The 24070-nt window shown below is 42.4% G+C and overlaps 3 protein-coding genes and 1 long non-coding RNA gene across 4 annotated transcripts in view; all 4 read left to right on the top strand.

Annotated features, from left to right (window-relative positions):
- The window catches only part of LOC118599586, a 2996-nt gene extending 1913 nt beyond the window's left edge, over positions 1-1083 (top strand). The window contains exons 2-3 of the long non-coding RNA XR_004948996.1: positions 439-564; positions 648-1083. This is a non-coding gene — a long non-coding RNA (uncharacterized LOC118599586). The remainder of the gene's footprint in view (positions 1-438; positions 565-647) is intronic.
- LOC112139907 (NLR family CARD domain-containing protein 3-like) overlaps positions 1-24070 on the top strand; it is a 385294-nt gene that overhangs the window by 224363 nt on the left and 136861 nt on the right. The gene's annotated exons all lie outside the window — the stretch shown is intronic.
- The window catches only part of LOC112139908 (NACHT, LRR and PYD domains-containing protein 12-like), a 249874-nt gene that overhangs the window by 174788 nt on the left and 51016 nt on the right, over positions 1-24070 (top strand). The window lies entirely within an intron of this gene.
- On the top strand, positions 8623-21514 carry LOC112145318 (NLR family CARD domain-containing protein 3-like). Its single transcript, XM_024270472.2, has 7 exons — positions 8623-8726; positions 9213-9337; positions 9588-11385; positions 12115-12288; positions 19879-20052; positions 20623-20669; positions 20827-21514. The coding sequence occupies exons 1-7, from the start codon at positions 8623-8625 to the stop codon at positions 21360-21362; spliced, it is 2958 nt and encodes a 985-aa protein (XP_024126240.1). The 3' UTR covers positions 21363-21514.

The raw sequence follows: 24070 nt of genomic DNA, 5'->3' as shown, positions 1-24070 counted from the left end.
AAGGAGGGAGGAGCCAAGAAGGAGCCAGTCCCAGGCACAGATCACAGCCCCTGCCCCCTGGAACCTCTCCCGTGGGTGCGCTGGTAAGGGACTAACGGGACCAAGGCAGCCGGACCAGCCGCGGCCCCCACTAATTGAGACCGCAAACTGCCAAGACCCTGTGCCTAATGGGACCCCTACTCCCCACGGACAGTGCCCCCACCGGACGTGGCCAAGCGGCCCACCCACCCAATAAGACCCCGCCCCAAAGGCGGGCGTCTCCCAGATTAACGACGGGCCCCAAGAGGGTTGCCCCACCCCGGCCAAGAGCCAGGGAGGGAGCCCCCAGGTGCAGGCGAGGCGCCCCCGGACGCAGGCAGGTCCCCCCAGGACACGGGTCCAGGACTCTTCTCCATGTCCTAGCTCAGCACTCACATCAGCAACCTTCATTCTTCACAGGAACCAACCTGGACCTGAATATGAACCCAACTGTGAGCCCCTCAGGAGAGAAAGGTCAAAGGATTATGGTGTTAACTTTAAAGGCAGAAGTTCAGGAGAACATAAGAGCCAGAGTAATGCTGAAAGGTAAGATGAACACCTCTAACTGTCCAGAACTCTTCTCCATGTCCTAGCTCAGCACTCACACAAGCAAACTTCATTTTTCACAGGAACCAACCTGGACCTGAATATGAACCCAACTGTGAGTCCATCAGGAGTGACAGGTCAAAGGATTATGGTGTTAACTTCAAAGACATCAGTTCAAGAGTGGAACAGTAAGTGCTTGTCAGAGTTAAAGGAGGCTAGATAATAATTCAGCTGATCAATAGTTTTCAGCTGAAAGACTTGAGGTCTGGTTTAGTTCTTGATCTCTCTGAAAGAGGGGCGTTGCATGCAAATTTGTCCCACAAATCGCATTTGGTGTAAAAGCTACTTAAGGGCAGGGATAACTAGCGTAGTTTAGTCTGTTTAGTTTAGCAATCAACTATTGTTTATATTTAAAACCAACTTGCTGCTTCTGTTCAATTACCGGCATGAAGCTCAATGAGACAACTGTTTAGTGATATTAGGCTATATAAATAAAGTTGAATTGAATTGAATACGTGTCCCTGTATATGTCCTTGTACGCAGCACACACATGTCGCTGCTGTGACGTTAGCAATATGGAACTTTGTAGTTCTTAACAAAATTACTCCAAAACAAAGCCAAAAAGGCACAACTCTTATCTACTATGTAAGAAATAAAGCCAGACTAGATTAAACTGTGTTTTGAGTATATTTCCAAAAGGAGATATTAAGAGAAGAGTTTTTGTTTTATATGAACAATTACTGGCATAAAGCCCAATTAGGATATTTTTTGTATGTTGGGCTATATACATAAATTTGAATTGAATTGAATTCTGCAAACTCTACAGTCAAAGACATCTGTTCCTGCTGCCAAGGTCTTGTTTAGAGGTCATCTCTTTGAGCCATAGGCCAGTCCAGCTGGACGGAGAGCTTTGTCTTGTGTGAGTTAGTTTGATGCTGTCAGATTAGTTTCTAGAAATACTACAAGGCTCTCCAGCACAGGTGCCTGTTATTTGGTGCCCAAATACTCAAAGTTTTATATGCCTTTCACAGTATACAGTAATTGCCAAGCGTTTTTATTAAATTTACTAAGTATGAACATATGAATAACACACAGAGATTTTACGAATTTGTAAAAAAAAAAAAAAAAAACATTTTATTTTACTTTCCAAACATGTCATTTCTGCAAATTCAGCTTCAACAACTTAAAACACATTCAAAGAAAATAAATTATGATTCCATCCCATTTATAATAAATGTTTGAACATAAAAAAATTATATGTGGAAAATTAGGTCTTTCACTGCCAGGAAGCGTGTAATATGTAATATGTGCTTGACCAGCATGTGCGTGGTGTACTGTAATACAACCGCCAGCCAATAGAGGGCGCTGTTGTAAATGGTAAATGGCGTATACTTGTATAGCGTTTTCTACCCTCCTTCGAGGGCCCAAAGCGCTTCACAGTCACAGACCCATTCACCCATTCACACACGCATTCACATACTGGTGGTGGCTCCGCTGCCGAACACTGGCGCCAACCTCCCACCAGAGGCAATTTGGGGTTCAATGTCTTGCCAAAGGACACTTTGACACATGGGCGGGCAAGGCGGGAGTCGTACCCACTAACTTCTGAACAGGAGTCGACCGCCCAACCACTGGACTACGGTGATGTAAGACATGATGGAGTTGGAGATTAAACCGCTTGTTGATCTAAAGAACCGAATCTGTCAGCCCTGTTGTCTGTCCTTTTAAAAAAGTCCGCTAGACAGCAACACAGCACAGCAACAGACAAAGCTACTACGTGTGGGGCAGTCACTCATAAAGATAAGACCACACTTCTCACTTCTTTCACTTATTAGAGCGGAGCTGTTAGCGCTCGCAAATACACAACAACATTGGTTTATAACTTAACAAACGTCATGCTAAGACCAAAAATCATCATTTACATTTAAACGTAAACCTCGGTGCTTCAGAACACACCCAAGTGAAGAAAATCTCTTCTCAGCCGTACAGCACTGGTGCAATTTAGCTTGTTGAGGGTAACCCCTCAAAAAACTACTTCAGATAATCCTACCCTTTAAAATGTCAGGACAGTTGGAGGGGTAGAGGAAGAATTCAGATACAGTCCAATACGCTGGAAATAATAGTGTTTGCATCTTTAGAGAGTCTATTAAAACTTGACATCTCGAGCCACAAGGTCCCCCATTGAAAATGCATTACCTCCTGACTCCAGTTATTTTGTGTCTCAAACCTACCAGCACAGACAGAATGGATCTGATTGTTGATGATTCTCCACAGAGTGGACCAGCAGAGCTCAGAGACTCCCAGTGGTCCGTCTGTCCAGCAGCATCAAACACAGCTGGACTCCATATTTCTGGTCTGTACATGAACAACAACTACTTTTCCATCATTCTGTTCACATTCATCTCCATGCTGCACTTTGTAGACCAGTGGATTGTCATTGTGTCCAACATGGAGCTGATGTTTGGCTCCATGACTTCACTCTGATTGGCTCATTCATCTAGAATTCTGTTGCAGCTGCTGGAGGACAACGTTGTTACTTTTGTGAAGAAGGAGCTGAAGAAGATCCAGAAGATTCTGAGTCAGAGGGAGGATGAGGAGGAGCTGGAGGATGAAGATGAAGAACAGAGGAGCAGCAGAGAGTCACTGATGAAGATCACAGAGAACTTCCTGAGGAGAATGAAGCTGGAGGAGCTGGCTGATCAACTGCAGAGCAGTAAGAGGATTTCTCTGAAGGTTTCTCCTGCTGATGTGTCAACACATGGAACAACATGGATTAAAATCCTCAGGGCTGCAGAATCAGAATCAATTTATTTGCCATTTGTAATAGTTAAATAACATTGGAGCAACAACTGCAGGGCTCCCCACACAGACAAAAAAAAAACACACACACAAAGACACAGATTAAAAGCATAAATAGATAAATTAGAAGCACTTAATACGACCAAATATTTAAAGAGCATATAATAGTAGTAGATAAGATAAGATAAGATAAGATAGTCCTTTATTCTTCCCACAGTGGGGAAATTTCAGCATTACAGCAGTATTGTAAATAGAAAAATTAGAACAATTTACATATTTACAAGAGAGCAAACTAATTGTGCCGAGATAAAAAATACAAAAAAGAAAAATGAAAAAGGAAGCATTTGCACTGTGGATATGATTTATGTTACAGAAATTGCACAACATATTTTTAAAGTAGCTTGGATTGAGTATAAGATAAAGTGACTAAAGTGACTAAACAGATCAAACGGATAACTAGGAGCAGCTCCAGTTGTACAGTCTCACTGCAGCAGGTAGGAATGACCTGCAATGTCGCTCTTTCAGACACCTGGAGCGGATCAGTCTGTGGCTGAAAGAGCTGCTTAGAGCAAGAACTGTGTCACTATTTCCCTCTCCATAATGCAGTGCTCCAATTCAAAAAATACACACAAAAAAGGAATAGATAAAAAGTGAGTAAAAAAAAGAAAGAATAAGTTAAGAGGTAACGATGTAACCGGAGCTGCTGTAACAGGCTGCCACTTGGGCATTGCCAGTGTTACACTGCATAGATAAATCACCTGGTTATTAGTCAATCGTAGGAATTAAAGTAAGTAGTACAATACTCATCTTTTTGCTTCATTTAAAGACCTCACAGCCTGAGGAAAGAAACTTCTGGCATGACACGATATTGCACATTCAATGGTGCGATATCTTCTACCAGATGGTAGAAGGTCAAACATCCCGGTGGCAGGATGACCAAAGAGATCCTTTCTGATCCGAGTTGCACTCGTTAAAAGTCTGGATTTATAAGTAGTTTCCAAGAATGGAAGGTGTCATCCGATAGTCCTGCTGGCAGAGGGAACCATGCTGCTTAGAGATCTTCTTTATTTCACAGTGGGATTACCAAATCACACAGTGATAGAACTGGAGAGAACATTCATTGATAAAAATGTAAAATAATGGTTCTGTTCTGAGTGAATTCCCATAGTCTCCGTGAAAAGAAAAGACGCTGGCGAGCTTTCTTAACAATAAAACTGGTATTTGAATGCCAACTGAGGTCATTGGAAAGGGTCACTCTCAAAAATTTATATTTTTCATAGACTTGTACCTCTGAATTATGAATGACAGCAGGTTGTTTGTTCCTCCTTTGGCTGAAGTCAATGATCAGTTCAGCAGTCTTTGAAGTGTTCAACACAATATTGTTCTCTTGACTCCAACGAACAATATTTTCTACTTCAGCTTGATAATGTGATTTGTCGTTGGAGCTGATCAGATCAATGATAGTGGTGTCGTCATAATATTTAACAAGCATATTTTTAGAAGAAGTTGCAACACAGTCAGGGGTATACAAGATAAAAAGCAGAGGCCTTTAAATACAACCTTGTGGGGCACCAGTACTCACATAAAGTTAATCAGAAACACAATCATTGATTTTGACTTTTTGTGGTCTGCAAGTTAGACAGTTTGACACTAGAATCCCTGGAACTTGCAGCTTCTGCTGCAATGCCCCCCCCTTCTCAAAGTAGTATTGTGGTGATCACCTTAATGACTGAACCTTCAAGTTGCAAATTAGATCTAGGTTGTACGACAGCACACAGTTCTGCTCCCTCCCCCATCCACATACCCAAGAGAAACAGGTTTTGAGGACCAGGTAGCCCTCGCCGACAAGGCCAAGTCTACAAGAAAGACTTTTCTCCATATGTTTTGTGGCACCACCAGCTGTCTCCAACATGCTGATTGCCTCTTTTGAATTGGGAAAATTTTCCTTTTACTGTAAAGATAAAGGCATCTCATCATTCTCTTCTTCAACAATTAATAGTTTTTTAGTCTACTTATGTGTAAGTATCATGTGGAGAGGATGTTCTGGCTGCAAATCCATGTACTGTCATATCCTTATCATAGGAGGAATCTGAGAAGATGAACTCTGATTCCACAACTGTCACAAACAGGCAGACAGCTGGTTCCACGTGCAGCAGGTTTATTAATAGTCCACAGAGTAAGCAGGGTCAGACAGGCAGAGGTCATACACGGGCATGGGATCACCCGAGACGAGCGAGGAGAGGAGTCAGAGTCCAGGCGAGGGTCAGGGGCAGGCGGCAGGCAATCAGAGTAGCAGGGTCGGAGGCAGAAGATCGGGTCAGGAGTAAACGCTCAGAGATGCAGGCAGGGTGGCACAAACAAAGCTTCGCGGGGAGTGTAGTGTGGAGCCAGACTATGAGCTGAGGAGGTGATGAGGTGATGGGGAACAGCTGAGCTGATGAGTCCAGGTGGTGGCAGGTGGTGAGCTCAGAACTCTGGTGAGCGCTCCCTCTGGTGACCGGAGACGGTGGTAGCAGGTTGCTCCATGACAACAACAAAAGAATCGTCTTCACTGCTCCCAGAGTCCACATCGAGGATTACTTAAGATAGAGCTAAAGGTTTCAGAGGAGTGCGAGTCTTGCTACTACTGGGATGTTTGTCTTTTTGACTTGAAGAAGTGTCTATGTTTATAAGTCATAAACATACACTGTTTTACCAAAAGTATCGGCTCACCCATCCAAATGGTCAGAATCAGGAATTCTAATCACAACAAATCCAGTCTTGAAATGTCCTAAATATTCCATAGTCAGTTATATCAGAACAAAATGGTAGTTTGGGAACAACTCAGCCACTAAGTGGTAGACCACGTAAACTGATGGAGAGGGGTCCGTGGATGAAAGTCCAAAGAGGTCAAAGACTTTCTGCAGTCAGAGCTGCAACCTTCATGTGACCTTCAGATCAGCATGAGTACAGTACGCAGAAAGCTTCATGGAATGGGTTTCCATGGCAGCAGCTGCATCCAGCCACACATCAACAAGTACAATGTAAAGCGTGGATGCAGTGGAGTAAAGCACGCCTTCACTGGACTCGAGAGCAGTGGAGACGTCGTCTCTGGAGAGAGGAATCACACTTTTCCATCTGGAAATCTGATGGACCCGTCTGGGTTTGGAGGTTGCAGGCGAACATTTCAGACTGCATTGGTGGAGGAGGAAAGATGGTGTGGGCTTGTTTTTCAGAACCTTTAGTTCCAGTGAAAGGAATTTTCAATGCTAAAACATTTTGGATAATGCTTCCAACCTTGTAGGATCAGTTTGGAGCGGCCCCTTCCACTTCCAACATAACTGTTCACCAGAGCACAAAGCAAGGTCCATAAAGACATGGAGGACAGAGTCTGAACTGAACGCCATAGAACACCTTTGAGATGAATTAGAGCAGTCATTGGGAGACCGTTCTGGACCGGATCGTTTCTGAACTTCTCCTGATCCATGGATGGCGAGCCTACCCAGAGAGCGCGATAACCCAGGACTGCCGTAGAGCATCACGTGGTCCTTTTCCTTTTCTTCACTACTATAAAATCTCTGCCAAGGTTGCGGTAGGAGTTTGGACACTAACTGTGGATCCAATACATTCTAAAGGAGCACTACCAAAAACTGGATACGTCTGCTAACACACTTTAAAGAGTTTTGCCAAGAAGTTGGACATTTAGAAAAACAGCTCTTTATCTGCTTTGCATTTTGAATTGTCTTTTTGTTTGATGTCTGATATTTTGTAACTTTAACGGATACCTTTGGTGTAAATTTAAAGTGACAAAACTGATTTAAAAAGTGAATGGGGTAAATACAGAGAACTCAAAAGAAAACTTAAGACTAAAATTAAGTTAAATAGATTTAGTTCTGCAACTAAAGTCCCTTTAAACTAAATGACCGGTCATCTTTAAGTAAAATAGATTGAAACTGAAAATAGCTTGAACAAAACCTTTTATTTGAACTTTAACAGGAAAGTAAAACATAAAAGGGTGTTGAAGAGGTGTCTTAACATTACATAAGAACCAAATTTGTATGTTTATTGTTGTTTGTCAATGTTCAGTAAATTGCCGGCTTTCCATTCTATCTTTGTATTGACTCTTGGCTCCTTTATTCATTACACACCACTCCGTACGAACCTATATCTGGTCCAATAGCTTGACTACCTCTGCCTAATAGCATTGGTGTTACACAGGGCTTCGGTTTGGCCCTGGGTCTCATGGTTTTAAATGGAGCAACAGAGTCCAAAATGTTCAGGCAGGAGGAGTGAAACCAAGAGCAGAGTTCCTCAGCAGACGAGCCAGAGGGCACAGAGAGGCGGTCAAAGGCGACAGTGAAGTAGGTGGCAGTGAGAGAGTTAAAAACTCTACGGCGCTGAACAGGCACGCCAGATTTAAAAGGAACACAAGGCAAACCAGCATCAAACAGAACAGAGAAATGATCAGTAAAAACACTATCAAAAAGGTCCATGTTAGAGACAGACACGCCACATGAAAGAACGAGGTCCAGCGTGTGACCCTATTCATGAGTGGATTCAGACACACACCTCACAAAGTTAAAAGAGTCAATGATAGATACAAACTCTTTAACCAGAGCTTTGTCTGGACAGCACACATGAATGTTCATGTCCCCCATAATCAATACACGATCATATTGTGGCATGAGTTCAGCCAGGAAATCAGAAAAGTCATTCAGAAAGTCTTTGTTATATTTGGACGGTCTCTAAATGACCGCTCACATCACCGGCTGCGACAGACCCACCTCGAACAAAGTCGCTTCGAAGCTGGCGCCGGGAGACGGGAAAGTCCGCTGCTTGCATTTAAAAGTGTCTTTAAAAACGACTGTCATTCCTCCTCCACGACCGGAGGTCCTCGGAGAACTCAGGTACGAGCATCCAGCTGGTATGAGCTCCGCAAACGCGCTGTAATCCCCGGGAGCCGCCCACGTCTCCATTAGGCAGAGGAAATCCAGCTCCTGAGAGATGAAGAAATCCCGGAGGATGTAGGTCTTATTTGCCAGGGATCTGGCGTTCACCAGCCCGATCCTGGTGGGGATTTCAGCCTGAGGATCGTCCGTGAGTCGTGGGGCACGGAGCAACGTCCTCAGTTTCCCGGGATTTACTCCGCGCTGGCGAGGCCGAGGAGAGCATGTGCAGCGGGGCAGAACGTCACCGTCAAAGCCGACGAGCGGTGTTAGGCACATTGCTGGTGGATCCAGTGAGCGCCAGGGCACGAGCACTCCAGATTCTGGCTGGGATATGGACGTAGAACGTGCCAGGGAGATCTTTAACCTGCTCATCCGACCACCCCACTTGCCACGCCGGCGTTTCCGCCGGGGAAGGAGAGCCGACACCCTGAACAGGTGAGTCGGAATCTCCAACAGCACAAGTGGCACAGGTTTCTGTCCATTTCGACCAGATAAAATTACAGATCTGGCATCTGGTCGAAGATTTAGGAGGGCTTGACAGTTGTAAACCAGCAGAGACTCTGTTTGTGGGATGCCGATACACAAAAACATTAACAATATTGGGAGCAACAGACGAGCAGCCACGTACACTGGCGCCATCTTGAAAACAAATTTTCCCGGTGCGCTCTCTCACTCGATTGGAGCGGTACACAGAGAAGCCTGGTGGTTGGAAGAGTGAGTCTGGCATGACACTGTGAAACCAGGTTTCCATCTGACAGAACACAGAGCAGTCTCTGGCCTCGCTTTGAGTCTGGATGCTGCATAGCAGGTCGTCTTTCTTGTTAGGGACTGCATGTTTGCCAGGTAGAAAGGCAGCAGCAGGTTGTTAGAGTGGCATCCGTGCAATCTAGCGAGCAATCCTCCTCGCTTGCCCCTTGTTAGCGTTCCGATGCTGGCTGCATTCGCTGTCCATGGTGAAGGGCTCAAAGAAGCGGTGAACGCAGTAACGTCTTCACCCAGTCCTCTCCCTGTGCACCGGCCACCGCGGCTCGATTCCTGGTCCACGAGTAGGCACACACTGAAGTCCTTGGACCTTAATTTGGGTGCTACATTTGACAGTCCGCAAATGTTGTCCAGAATAAATAAAAGTGACTCTTGGTCACATCTGACAGTGACTATGGCTAGTGCTTCAAGGACAAGGACAAACAATAAGAAAAACATAACACATAGGTGAGCTCCTGCGATGGTGCCTTGCCTCGATGCTATCAGAGTTTTCTTATGCAGAAAGTTTATTAACTGTTTGTTGTCTTCATTCAGGATCTCCTGCTGCAGTTTGTCGGCATCAAGTCCAATCTAGCCAGAGGGAGAAGTTCCAGTGTGTGTTTGAGGGAATCGCTAAAGAAGGAAACACAGCCCTTCTGAATGAGATCTACACAGAGCTCTACATCACAGAGGGAGGAACTGGAGAGCTGAATGAAGAACATGAGGTCAGACAGATTGAAGCAGCATCCAGGAAAGCAGACAGAGCAGAAACAAGCATCAGACAAGAAGAGCTCTTTCAACTCCCAGCTGGAAGACAAGAACCAATCAGAACCGTGATGACAAAGGGAGTGGCTGGCATCGGGAAAACAGTCTTAACACAGAAGTTCACTCTGGACTGGGCTGAAGGCAAAGCCAACCAGAACATCCACTTCATATTTCCATTCACTTTCAGAGAGCTGAATGTGCTGAAAGAGGAGAAGTTCAGCTTGGTGGAACTTGTTCATCACTTCTTCCCTGAAACCAAAGAAGCAGGAATCTGCAGCTTTGAAGACTTCCAGGTCATCTTCATCTTTGATGGTCTGGATGAGTGTCGACTTCCTCTGGACTTTAACAAGACTCAGATCCTAACTGACCCTAGAAAGTCCACCTCAGTGGGTGATCTGCTGACAAACCTCATCAGGGGGAACCTGCTTCCCTCTGCTCGCCTCTGGATAACCACACGACCTGCAGCAGCCAATCAGATCCCTACTGGATATGTTGACATGGTGACAGAGGTCAGAGGGTTCAGTGATCCACAGAAAGAGGAGTACTTCAGGAAGAGATTCAGAGATGAAGAGCAGGCCAGAAGGATCATCTCCCACATCAAGAGATCCCGAAGCCTCCACATCATGTGCCACATCCCAGTCTTCTGCTGGATCACTACTACAGTTCTAGAGGATCTGCTAAAGGGCAGAGAGGGAGGAGAGCTGCCCAAGAGCCTGACTGAGATGTACATCCACTTCCTGGTGGTTCAGGCCAAAGTCAAGAAGATCAAGTATGATGGAGGAGCTGAGACAGATCCTCACTGGAGTCCAGAGAGCAGGAAGATGATGGAGTCTCTGGGAAAACTGGCTTTTGAGCAGCTGCAGAAAGGAAACCTGATCTTCTATGAATCCGACCTGACAGAGTGTGGCATCGATATCAGAGCAGCCTCAGTGTACTCAGGAGTGTTCACACAGATCTTTAGAGAGGAGAGAGGACTGTACCAGGACAAGGTGTTCTCCTTTATCCATCTGAGTGTTCAGGAGTTTCTGGCTGCTCTTCATGTCCACCTGACATTCATCACATCTGGAGTCAACCTTATGGAGGAACAGCAGAAAAAGTCAAAGCTCTTTAAAGTGAAACAAAGCACCTTGACCCAGTTCTACAAAAGTGCTATGAAGAAGGCCTTGCAGAATCCAAACGGACACCTAGACTTGTTCCTCCGCTTCCTCCTGGGTCTTTCACTGCAGACCAATCAGAATCTGCTACGAGGTCTGCTGACTCAGACAGGAAGTAGCTCACAGACCAACCAGAAAACAGTCCAGTACATCAAGAAGAAGATCAGTGAGGATCTATCTGCAGAGAAAAGCATCAACCTGTTCCACTGTCTGAATGAACTGAATGATGGTTCTCTAGTGGAGGAGATCCAACAGTTCCTGAGTTCAGGACGTCTCTCCACAGATAAACTGTCTCATGCGCAGTGGTCAGCTCTGGTCTTCATCTTACTGTCATCAGGAGAAGATCAGGAAAAATTTGACCTGAAGAAATACTCTGCTTCAGAGGAGGCTCTTCTGAGGCTGCTGCCAGTGATCAAAGCCTCCAACAAAGCTATGTAAGAACTCTCATGAAAATCACTTTTGGTGGACAAATCAATTTTGTTTATTGTTTATGCCAACTTAATTATGCATGAAATATATTTCAACTACATTTTTTTCCCAATTGTTTTGGTGCATTTCTCTCAAAAGAATTAAACCCCTCACAATAGTTAGTGCAACTTCCACAACATTTCAACATTTAGTCATTTATGCCCAACCAGTTTCATGTTCCTTTAATCCAATAGTATATCCTTTTGTACACAAAGCAATTGATAAAGTTCAAATCTCTACAAATGATCACTTTTGAATTGCTTTTGATCATTATACATTTGTTTTTATCATGTCTGTCAAAATGATCTAAACTTGTCTGGGCTCATTAGTCATTGTTTTTACAACTAATCTTCATTTCTTTGAGTGTGTATTTGCACACAAACATGTTGAAGATGTTGTCAAACATTTTGTACGTCCATTTTGAACTAACTGTTTGGAGCTACTTACTTGCCTTTTGGGAAAGGGACCTGCTTTTGCTGGTTATCTACCATGTTTTGTAGTTTGCACGAATTGTTTTGAGAAACGCCTTAGCAGTAGTGTAAACTTTAACACTGTTATGAGAAATGCACAAAAACAAGTGAGAAAAACTGTAACAAAATATGAACAACAGGAATCAAATCCACTCATTCTACATCAGCAAATCAACATGAGATGATGGTATTTGATCAATAATTGCTGTACTATGTTTTCTTCAGACTGAGTGGCTGTAATCTGTCAGAGAGAAGCTGTGCAGCTCTGTCCTCAGTTCTCAGCTCCCATTCCTCAAGACTCAGAGATCTGGACCTGAGTAACAACAACCTGCAGGATTCAGGAGTGAAACAGTTGTCAGCTGGACTGGAGAGTCCACACTGTGAACTGGAGACTCTAAGGTCAGATTTGTTTTTTTTTTATTGAAATCTTGGTTACAGGTTTTGTCTAATTTTTGTGTTTGTTTTTGGATTAGGATAATGTTATAGATATATTTCTGTGAAGACAACACCAGAGGAATATTAACCACAATTATTATTATTTTCCTTACGGCTTTTCCCCTTCAGGGGTCACCACACCAAATCAGCTTTCTCCATCCGACCCTGTCTTCTCCATCTTCTCCTCTAACACCAGCTACCTTCATGTCTTCCTTCACCGCATCCATAAACCTATTTGGTCTTCAATTCTTGCCTGGCAGCTCTAGACTCAGCATTCTTTTACCAATATCTTCATTGTCTGCCCTCTGGACATGTCTGAACCATCTCAATCTGGCCTCTCTTACTTTATCTCCAAAACCTCTAACATATGCTGTCCCTCTGATGTAATTGTTCCTGATTCTATCAACCCTGGTCTCTCCTAAAGAGTTTACAAAAAATCTCTCTCTCTCTCTCTCTCTCTCTCTCTCTCTCTCTCTCTCTCTCTCTATATATATATATATATAAAAGATGCCCCTCTCACCCTCTGCGGATGTTTTTCCTCTTATCTTGGGTCCTTTACCAGAGGCCTGGGAGCTTGAGGGTCCTGCACAGTATCTTAGCTGTTCCTAGCCCTGCACTTTTCTGGACTGAGATGTCTGAGGTCTTTCCAGGGATCTGCTGCAGCCCAGAATGCTCCAATTACCATGGGTACCACTGTCACTTTCACCTTCCAAGCTTTCTCTAGTTCTTCTCTGAGTCTCTGGTATTTCTCCAGTTTCTTCAGTTTCTCATGTTCCTTCTTCTTGTTGTTACTGTGGCAAAGTGGATTTTGTGTAGAACCCAAACAAAAACAACGACACCCCGGAATGCAGGGTCCGGGGAACCCAAAGGGCAGTCCTGATAAAGGACACGTAGATTTTTTCCCCAAGCAGCCAAGACGTGGTTCCAGTCCAATAAATAGTTTTATTAAAAAAATAGGTAACGCTTTATATTAAGGTGTGCTTGTTAAGTATTAATAAGATATTAATAAGCATTAGTAAGATGCTTATAATTTGCTTATAAGCACTTATAAAGATATTAATAAGCCGCTTATTACACTATTATCTAAATTATGGCGTGGTATCAATAAGATATTAATAAGCATTAGTAAGATGATTATAATTTGCTTATAAGCACTTATAAAGATATTAATAAGCCGCTTATTACACCATTATCTAAATTATGGCGTGATGTCAATCCAATTAATTATATGCTTGTAAATATTTAATAAGAAATTTGTAAGCTACTTATTATTGTATTATATATTATCAGGTTAATGGGCCGGTAAGAATATGCTTATAAAGATATTAATAAGCTGCTTATTAGACTGCTATTAAATCGCAAAGCAATAGGCCACAAACAATATGCTTATAAAGATATTAATGAACTGCTTATATTGCTTATTACTGATGTCTAATACCAAGTTAATAAGCCACTAAGAATATGCTTGTAAATGTGTTTATACACTGCTTATTACACTAGTTTGCAGTACCCTAATCTAAAGCGTGGACCATTTGTGTTAATAAAGAAAAAACACAACAAACACTGTATGAGAAGTTTTAATTTAAACACAAAACATTACAGCTTTAAACATGACACTCTCTTTTGCTGTTTAACTCTTTAAATAATGACTTGGTAAAACAAAACATCCAGTTTGTGCCAACTGTGTGGTTAGTGACTTCAAGGCAAAGTTGTACACAAGTCTCTGAGGGCAAGTCCAAGTCAAGTCCCAAGTCTAAGGTTACAAGTCGAAGTCAAATCACAAAATTGTCTCTGTTTTTTTTTTTTTTTACTGTTTAAGGGTCCCTCCCATTCTTGGGGAAACAAACAAACAAAACAAACAAACAGACAAAAAAAATGTGTTTGTCCTCTAGTATATTGTAAAAGCAGACACCAGAATTACTAAAGCCTTTTAATTGATTATTAACTGAAGGCTAGTTGTGTGAATGCATTCAATGCACTCCCTCAGAGCATGTCATGAGGTCCCGATGCAGACTTGATGCAGCACAACGACGGAGCACGACGAAGAACTCTGACGGTCCTGCCAGAGTCAAACTGGAATCCTTGAACGTGCGCGTGTCCCACTCACTCGGTTCCTATCGTCTTCGTGCAGTCCCGGGGTTTTCAGTCGCTGGGTTAGCGGCTCAAAGTCCAGTCCGATGCAGGGTACGCTACGTTAGCTAAGTCGCGCTGACTAGCAAGCTCACACCCACCAAGTGCATCTAAACTTATAAAACCATAAACATGCTATTCTGAACTCACTGTCCGTTCGTTCTTAACATATTTATCCGTTTCTGAAACTTGTTAACAGGCTTTCTTCATCCTTCAGCCACGTTTTTCTGCCGCGAGTTTCTCGTCTCCTCCTCATGACGTCATCATTCTGCCCCCTCTCTGCATCCTCCAATCAAATTAATAGTAACAAAAATATATTAAGGCCTCTTCCTAATTAAACAGCAAAAGAGAGTGTCATGTTTAAAGCTGTAATGTTTTGTGTTTAAATTAAAACTTCTCATACAGTGTTTGTTGTGTTTTTTCTTTATTAACACAAATGGTCCACGCTTTAGATTAGGGTACTGCAAACTAGTGTAATAAGCAGTGTATAAACACATTTACAAGCATATTCTTAGTGGCTTATTAACTTGGTATTAGACATCAGTAATAAGCAATATAAGCAGTTCATTAATATCTTTATAAGCATATTCTTTGTGGCCTATTGCTTTGCGATTTAATAGCAGTCTAATAAGCAGCTTATTAATATCTTTATAAGCATATTCTTACCGGCCCATTAACCTGATAATATATAATACTGTAATAAGTAGCTTACAAATTGCTTATTAAGTATTTATAAGCATATAATTAATTGGATTGACATCATGCCATAATTTAGATAATGGTGTAATAAGCGGCTTATTAATATCTTTATAAGTGCTTATAAGCAAATTATAAGCATCTTACTAATGCTTATTAATATCTTATTAATACTTAACAAGCACACCTTAATATAAAGCGTTACCAAAAAATATAAAACCAATTAAAACAATCAAAGCTAAAAAAATAAAAACCCTACTGGGGAAGGCTTACCGGCAGAGCGCTGGGCGTACGAGGGGAGGAAAAACAAAATGAAACAAAAATGGATTGCACCCCACAGTGACATGCACGCACACACACGCGTGAAAGGGAATGGACCCACACCAGGAAACACAACAAGCCTCCACCGTCGTCGGCCAACACGCTCTGCCAAGCACTTCCCTGAAAAGAAAAATAAAACCAGTAAGTAGGGTAACCACACACACCTTCACACTCACACCTAAACAAAATTTAATAAAAGTTGTAAAATAAAAAGGAAAGGCAACCGTCCATAAAGTCCGGAGGGCGCGCCGGAGGCCTGAAGCCGCTGACGGGGAGGGCGCGCCGGAGGCCTGAAGCCGCTGACGGGGAGGGCGCGCCGGAGGCCTGAAGCCGCTGAGGGGAGGCGGTGTCCAGGCAGAGCTTCAGTTTGGCCACGAAGCACAGGAGCAGAAACCAACAAAAAAAAAGATAAAAACAGGCAAAGCAGGCAAACCAGGCAAAACAGCAGAGGCTCACGGTCTGACCCGTCTATCCTGCCAAATCACATGCTCTCTGGGTGCGGTGGAGAGGGGACCCTGGTGCCACAGGTCCATCACCAGGTTTCAGGTGCCCCACTGACTGGGCCTGGAACCTGTAGCACATTGTGGCGTCCCCTCGTCAGAGTGCAGTGTGCAAGCACAAAGCAACTCTGCCCTTTTATTGGCTCCACCACACCCCTTTGGCAATCCCCTGGATTGCCAACACCTGTGTAGCAGGTGCAGCTCATTTCGTCCTGCTACATTACCATCACTTGGTACTGCCACATCCACCACAACGGCTTTCCTCTGCTCTTTGTCCACCACTACAATGTCTGGTTGGTACGCCATTACCATCCTGTATGTCTGCATCTGGAAGTCACACAGGATCTTTGCTCTTTCATTCTCTGCCACTTTCAGAGGTGTTTCCCATTTTCACATTGGGGTTTCCAGTCCATATCCTGCACAAATGTTTCTGTATATTATTCCAGCCACTTGGTTGTGGCGCTCCATGTATGCTTTCCCAGCTAGCATCTTACACCCTGCAGTTATGTGCTGGATTGTTTCTGGTGCCTCTTTACACAACCTACACCTTGGGTTCTGTCTGGTGTGGTAGATCTGAGCCTCTATCTCTCTGGACTGTATCTCTTACTTTGGCCATTTTATTATTCCTGCAGGGTTCCTGATGGCTGGCAGTCCATAACTGTTTATTGCCCGAGTCTTGTTCTTGCCATTGAGCTAGCTTCTCAGAACTTGCCTTACTCGTAGGAGGTAATTGACTGTTGCAGCTGTCCTTGTTGCCTGGTCCAGGTTGCCATTTTCCTATGGAATTCCAAGGTACTTGTAATTGTCCTCAATGTCTGCTATTGTTTCCTATGGGAGTGAGACCCTTTCTGTGTGGACTACCTTGCCTCTCTTTGTCACCATCCAACTGCATTTCTCAAGCCCGAATGTCAATGTCAGTACTGTAGATCCTGGTGGTGTGGATCAGGGAGTCAATGTTCAGCTCACTCTTAGCATATAGCTTGATGTCATCAATGTAGAGGAGGTGACTGATGGTGGCCCCACTTCTGAGTTGGTATCCATAGCTAGTCTTATTTATTATTCGGCTGAGGGGGTTCAGACCTATGCAGAACAGCAGTGGGGACAGAGCAATTGGCTTGACATTGGTTTCAATGGTGGTTTTCCACAACTTCATTGAGTTTCCTATGAAGGCTTTTAGAGTCCTGCTGATGTTGTACATCTCAAAGCATTCAGTGATCCAGGTGTGTGGCATTGAGTCATAGGCTTGCTTGTAATCAATCCAGGCTGTGCACGGGTTGGTGTGTCATGGCCTGCAGTCTTGTGCGACTGTTCTGTCAACCAGGAGTTGGTGTTTGGCTCCTCTGGAATCTCTACCAATGCCCTTCTGTGTGTTGCTCATGAATTGATCAAATGGCCTATGTGTTTACGTTGCAATGATGCTTGACATGAGCTTCCATGTTGTGGAGAGACAGGTTATTAGCCGGTAGTTGGATGAGACTGCACCCTTTGAGGGATCCTTCTGGATCAGGATTGTTCGCCCTTCTATTAGCCATTCAGGGTGAGTCCCATCTCTTAGTATGTGGTTCATTTGTGCTGCCAGGCGATCATGGAGTGCCGTGAATTTCTTAAGCCATTAGGCGTGTATAATGTCAGGGTCTGGTGCTGTCAGAGAGGCCAGCCATTGAGCATTGCTGTGCCATCTCTTTCTCCCATATACTTTTCCAGTACCTTTCAGTTTCCAGCCTTGGTGGGTCTGCTCTGGTGTTTTGACCTTGCCACTGAGCGTACACTTTCGCAGGTTGATTTGCAAACAGCCTGTTTATCCGTCTGGCTTCATTGTCTCCAGTGTACCGCTTTAGGTGGCTGCTCAAGGCCAGGAGCCTTTGTTTCCAGTTTCCAGTGCTTCAGGTATAGGCATCTGGCTGTATCTCTCTGGGCTTCTGTAAACTGAATCACTTCCCTCTGAGCTGCCTTGATTTTAGCCTCCAATCGTTGTTTCCATGGTGGGCATTGTTTTTGCCATGGTTGCTCTTATAGTCAAGCATTTCAAGGATCACTGCTGCAGTCCATTGATTTCTGTGATTGTTGGGGTAGGAATTGCCCTCAATGCTTCATTCACAGTTTCCAGGAGACTTTCAGGTGGTACTTCATTTAACCATTGTAGTTGGTCTTGGGCATTCTAGATATGATCTTGTCTTTCAGGTCAGTTGCTGCCTCGCTCAGCGTACCAATGGTATAGCGTCCTCTCTGGCCTGGTGTTGTAGCTCTCCCATGGTGTATTTGTGTTGAATTTCATCAATCTTAAGTTGTGATAGTAGCTGTCGTTTGTGGATGTTAGAACATTGTGCTACTAGTTGGTTTTGCAGTTAGCCTTGATTGTTAGTGTCGAAGCTTCCATTCACTCCACACAAGCTCTCTGAGTAGCATTCCACCAGATCCTTGTTCTCACATCTAGTTCAATCCCTTCTTGTTCCAGTAGCCTATGTTCCATCAAGGTACTCTGGTTCCCCAGCACCTGATGCAGACCTTGTTTGGCCAAGTAACATCTGAGCCAGCATGACTTCACTGTGTCTCATTGGTTATGAGGTAGGGGATAGAATTACGCATCTTGCCCAAGGACCCTCGCTGGATTATGTTAATTAGCTCTCCATTGTTATGTTAATTACCTTATCCATTGCTCATTGCCCTCTCTTGTTTCCTGAGTGCCAACCCTGCACTTAACCAAATGAGCTATAAATATATGTAAAAGATATGGAAGACATACATAGTTAGGATTTAATAATATATAAAAATTCCCACTTTGGCTTTGTTTGATGAGAATAGTGATCATTCTGGATTTATGGTTTGCCTCACCAGAATAAAAAAGGGGGAGATTAGTCTATCCAGGTGTTCATAGCTGTGCATTGCTTATTGAGTCAGAGTTACCATTGTTCCAAAGAGCCTATAGTTGATCTTACAGCAACAACTTCAGAACATCTCTGTACATTGAAACAAATGGTCATCAGCGCCAATCTAACCATCTGTTATCAAAGACAGAGCAGCTGATAACTCATCAGAACTGTTACGTCCCCAATGGGCAAGCCGGCCCGGAGTCTAGGGGATGACTATCAATGGGGACAATAACATTAAACTGGACACCACAAATGTGTAAATAGAACACAGTTTATTAAAATAAATGAAAACCTGTGTCCTGAAATGAAGCAAAGAAATAATTAGTGGATTTGGTTAAAAAGAATGCAAACCAAAATGGAGTTGGAACCTTGGCCAAAAGAAAAATAAGTCAGGGAGACTGCTGACCCAGCCATGACGACTGTCAGAGTCAGCAGCCCCCTGCTAACGGCTGCCTAACAAAACTACCCGAAGAACAGAAATGAAACAATGCCCGCAAATCAGAACTACCAAGGTCCAACCCCAAACTAACACAACAAAACCCAGCAATCTAAGATTGCTGAGGACAAAAAGTAGAAAAGGACACAAACTAACACCCAGCCTGCTGCTCTGCTCCCTGCCTGGCTTGGTGTGGCCTTCTCAGTCTTAAATAGACAGCAGCTGCCAATCAAGGCACATTGACCACACCTGCCAGGTGAGCCAAAGGGAACTGGATGGGAAAGGAGTCCAGGCAGAAGCAGGACGCAACAGAACCCAGTTCTGGATGTGGTCCTAAGAATGGAAGGAGAAGGCTGAAACTACAGTAAAAATAGAATCAGTGGATCCACCTGAAGCTCTGGGTGATTCAGTTCCTGCAGAGTGAAAGTTCCAAATCTAACATTTGTCCAAACGGAGTTAAAAAGTTCAAATCTTGATCACATGAAAACACAAATACAATGAATGAAGACCCTAACAGATTGTGTGAACCACCAACTTCAGCTTCACTGCAGTTCTCTCACACTTTCTGGTATGTGTGTTGTGTTGTGTTGTGTGTCTCCAGTCTGTCAGGTTGTCTGATCACAGAGGAAGGCTGTGCTTCTCTGGCTTCAGCTCTGAAGTCCAACCCCTCCCATCTGAGAGAGCTGGACCTGAGCTACAATCATCCAGGAGAGGCTGGAATTAAGCTGCTTTCTGCAGCACTGGAGGATCCACACTGGAGATTGGACACTCTCAGGTATGGAGAGACCTAATGTTGACATTCATGAGACGGAGGAGGAGGAGCCTCAGATCTGATATTTGCCTTTTACTCAGCTCTGTGCCTGGATCCTTTCAGATTCTCAGAAGTAGTATCAGCAATCTTTACTTCTCTTAAATCAATTTCTGTCTTTTTTCCTTTTTTGTATTTTCAAAATGCAATGAGGAAGACACAAAGACGCTTAATTCACAGACTTTTGAGCACAGAAAAAACTACAGAAATGTTAAGAAGCTGACACAGTCTTATCATGTTTGATTGATAATTGTGTTTATCAGACCAACAACTCTGGGCGTTTATTGACTTTAAACATAGTGATAGTCAGCAGTGTGGTTTTCCTGCTGTCCTAGCACAATAAGAGCTGCAGTTTCCCTTAATGGTTTCCTCTTCCTGGTGCTTCAAAAGAAATTAATTGAAAAGAGCCTTCAAACTGCTGGACTATGAGTTAGGAGAGAACTTTACAACATGTGTCCAGATATTGAACTGATTTTGAACAGTTTTTGAATTCTGAAAGAGGCTGTACTGCTCTGAAATCCCTCCTCCTCTTTTCAGGGCGGAGCCTGATGGAGTCCAGTGGTTGACTCCAGGTCTGAGGAAGTGTAAGTTTGATTTTCATTTGATTCTTAACAACAAAGAAGCACACATTCAAACATCTTCAAACAGTCTAATCAGTCATTTATGAGTCCTCAAAGTATCCATTATTGAACAGATGATGGATCAATAACTGCACCTGGATTGTGTTTGTTTCTCCATCAGATTCCTGTCGCCTCACAATCGACACAAACACAGTGAACAGAAACCTCAAACTGTCTGACAACAACAGGAAGGTGACCTTTGAGAAGGAGCTTCAGTCATATCCTGATCATCCAGACAGATTTGATCACAGATATCAGCTGCTGTGTAGAGATGGTCTGACTGGTCGCTGTTACTGGGAGGTTGAATGGAGAGGCCAAGTTACAATATCAGTGAGTTACAGAGGAATCAGAAGGGAAGGAGTTAGGAGTGACTGTTTCTTTGGGGAGAACAATCAGTCCTGGAGTCTGTTCTACTCTGATTCTGATGGTTTCTATGTCTGGCACGATGACAAAAAGACACAAATCTTCCCTTCCTCTTCTTCCTCCTCTTCCTCTCACAGAGTAGCAGTGTATGTAGACTGTCCTGGTGGTGTTCTGTCCTTCTTCAGAGTTTCTAATGACTCACTGATCCACCTTCACACTTTCAACACCACATTCACTGAACCTCTTTACCCTGGATTTGGGCTCTGGTCTGATTCCTCAATGGTTCTGTGTTAAGTTCAGTCTTAATGTTGTGGCTTTTTAGAGGAAACCATATAGCCATGTTTCTCTTTGTTTTGTTATTTTTGAACACTCACAAAAGGGAATTATACTATACAAACTAGACTTAGACTTTAATGCCAAATATAAACTCTTCCTTACCCCTCTGGCTTCTTCCTTACCCCTCCAATTGCAGGGGGATTCAGAGGGGTAGATGTTCCTCATATTGTTTGGGGACTGTGTAGACCTCTGCCGTGATGGCGATACTTGTTGCGCTATGTCGCGGAGGAAACATTTCTTTAAAAGGGTGTTTTTTAACACCCAGATGTTTACATTTAAGTAATGACTTTGTTTAAAAAAAAAAGTTTAAAACTTTTTAAAGTTACAAAACCAATGTTATTATGTATTTTCCAAGTGCTGGCAGTTACGTGCTAAAGTAGATGACTGGCGAATAATAATGACAACGTCAAGTGGGAGTGTCGTCCGAATTTGAAGACACTTTTTTTCTGTTTGGAAAAATAGTGTCTCTCCGTTTGGAGGGCTAAATGTTGGGGTAGGCAGAAGCCATAGGGGAAGAATTTGACCTAACAGTCTACATCAATTGCCTTTATTCAAAGTGTTTCATCTTAAGAATATATATACTTTTTGGTCATTATTAGAGCTCCTATGTTTTAACTTTTTGAAATCTATAACAAATTCTTGTCATCTTTAGTTCTGATAAATATAACTTTTTATCTATTTCTTTGTTTGAAAGTTCATGATTAAATTCTTTCTGAAATTTCGACAAAGCAATATTTTAATCTGTCAATTAAAGAAAAGCTGAGAGCTTCTTGTTTGGAGAGTTGTATTTTGACAAATGCAACTTTTTTGTGTTGGACTAGATTGTAAAAGAGAATAGAGAGAAAAAAATGTATAAAAGAGAAAAAGTTGTGTAAAATGTCAGTCTTTGTAAAACAAGGATTTGTTGCGATGCTCCAAACAAGCGACATTTCTGTTTCTCACAGTCCTGTAACTTTTTTAACTGTTTAACAGCGGAGGTGAATGAAGCATTGTCACTTTTCCACATCAGTCTTCATGAACGAGTGATTTAGCTGAACAGGCACGATAGGAAAAATACTAAGTTTGACACGTTGTAATTAAAATGTTGTAATAATGACTGTATTTTTAAGATGTTTCTGTGAGATGACAGTTGGAGCAATATGAGCTTGTGTCTATGGATGGAATGTGAGTGTGTGAAGTTAATCTGCGAGCTGTTTCACGTGTATGACTAAAAAATACTTTCTGTTCGGCCAAATGTAAATATGAAATGTGAACACGTTTTGAAATTAATACCACAGCCGATTGCCACTCCATTTACTGAGGGCGGAAAAAAAAAAGAATTACTTATATTGTTATGATTTTCAAATTAATAAAAAAATAAAAATGTTTAATTTTACATGCAATTAAAGTAGCATCACAGAATGACCTTACATAAGTTACTCAGGTTCTGTGTCATAATGTTTAAACAGATGAATAAACCAAAAACATGTTGTTGTTTTCTCTTTTTTATGTTAATGGCTGTGAACTTCTTAGAATAGATAGAATAGATTGATGTTGTTTTGTTCTGACGTATCCATAACTATTTCTGTATGTATGATATACCACAAAAGTAGTACTTTTTGTTTCAAAGAAAAATAGTTCCAATACTATTTCAACCATTTCCCTCTGAAATATAGTTATGAAAGCACTTTTTTGAGTTAAATGTGTTTTAAAATCTATTTGACCTGCTGTTTGTGAATTAAATTAAATTTCTGATCTAATGGAAAGGATTTGTATTTCTTTGTGCTGGAATTGGTGATGGCTCAGGTGTTCATGAGAAAATTTTAAATTAATACTTTATTTCATAAACGTTGCTGACCTTTGACCTTTGTTGTTGTATTCTATCTGTCTCTATTTATATACCTCTTATGTACAGTATATATATTAGGGCTGTTATTGTTAGCATGTTAATACAAGAGATTAATTAAAAAAATAACTTATTATTGTGTAATAACACTGATCAGTTACAATTTGCGAAGTAATCATCTTCTGTTTCAGGTTTCCACAGCATTCATTAATTGCTTACAGAAAAAATAAATATTAAATCTATTTTTAGTGCTTTGTTCTTCTTATATTTTTATTTAGATCACATTTTTACAAAAAAAAGAACTAGTTAATCCATGGTTCAATGCATTGCCTGGTTTCCGTGACATTGCGTTGCTGGGCTGACACCACCTAGAATATTTCACCTATCATGCTGATTGTCACGATAGGTGAAATAAAGCGGAGAGTTCACCTCCTACAACTTGTTTTTGTCCAGAGGATGAAGCAAAAGTTTGTTTTAAAGAAGCCTGCGTAATGATATAGAAGATTTGGGCCATATGACCATAACGTCTTTTTAAGGTGTGTATCCAATCAGAATCAAGTATTCACCCATTGTGTTTCTGCACAATTAAAGTGCAGAAACAGATCTCCATCCAGTAAATGAAGCAGAGATGTAAGTCTTAGTCTCTACAAATGTTTCTTCTAATAGTAATATCTCCTGTCAAAGTATTTGTTTCACACCAAGAACACAGAGGTCAAACTCAGACAATTACAAGCCATCAAAGTATGTCAGCTGAGTTTCATCCATCCAAATCTTCTCTCAGAGAAAATGAAAACAGGTCTTTTGAAGCAGATCTGAAGGTAGTGTTCCAGAACAGAGCAGC

This window comes from Oryzias melastigma, linkage group LG2, assembly GCF_002922805.2.
Source record: "Oryzias melastigma strain HK-1 linkage group LG2, ASM292280v2, whole genome shotgun sequence".
Lineage (NCBI taxonomy): Eukaryota > Metazoa > Chordata > Actinopteri > Beloniformes > Adrianichthyidae > Oryzias > Oryzias melastigma.
This window is presented reverse-complemented; position numbering and strand designations above follow the sequence as displayed.

Excerpts from the sequence above, each read along its gene's own strand:
- LOC112145318 (XM_024270472.2), top strand. The coding sequence starts at position 8,623 with ATGGACGTAGAACGTGCCAGGGAGATCTTTAACCTGCTCATCCGACCA. Across the intron at positions 20,053-20,622 it reads TGGAGATTGGACACTCTCAG|GGCGGAGCCTGATGGAGTCC; the intron begins GTATGGAGAGAC and ends TCCTCTTTTCAG. Across the intron at positions 20,670-20,826 it reads GACTCCAGGTCTGAGGAAGT|ATTCCTGTCGCCTCACAATC; the intron begins GTAAGTTTGATT and ends TTTCTCCATCAG.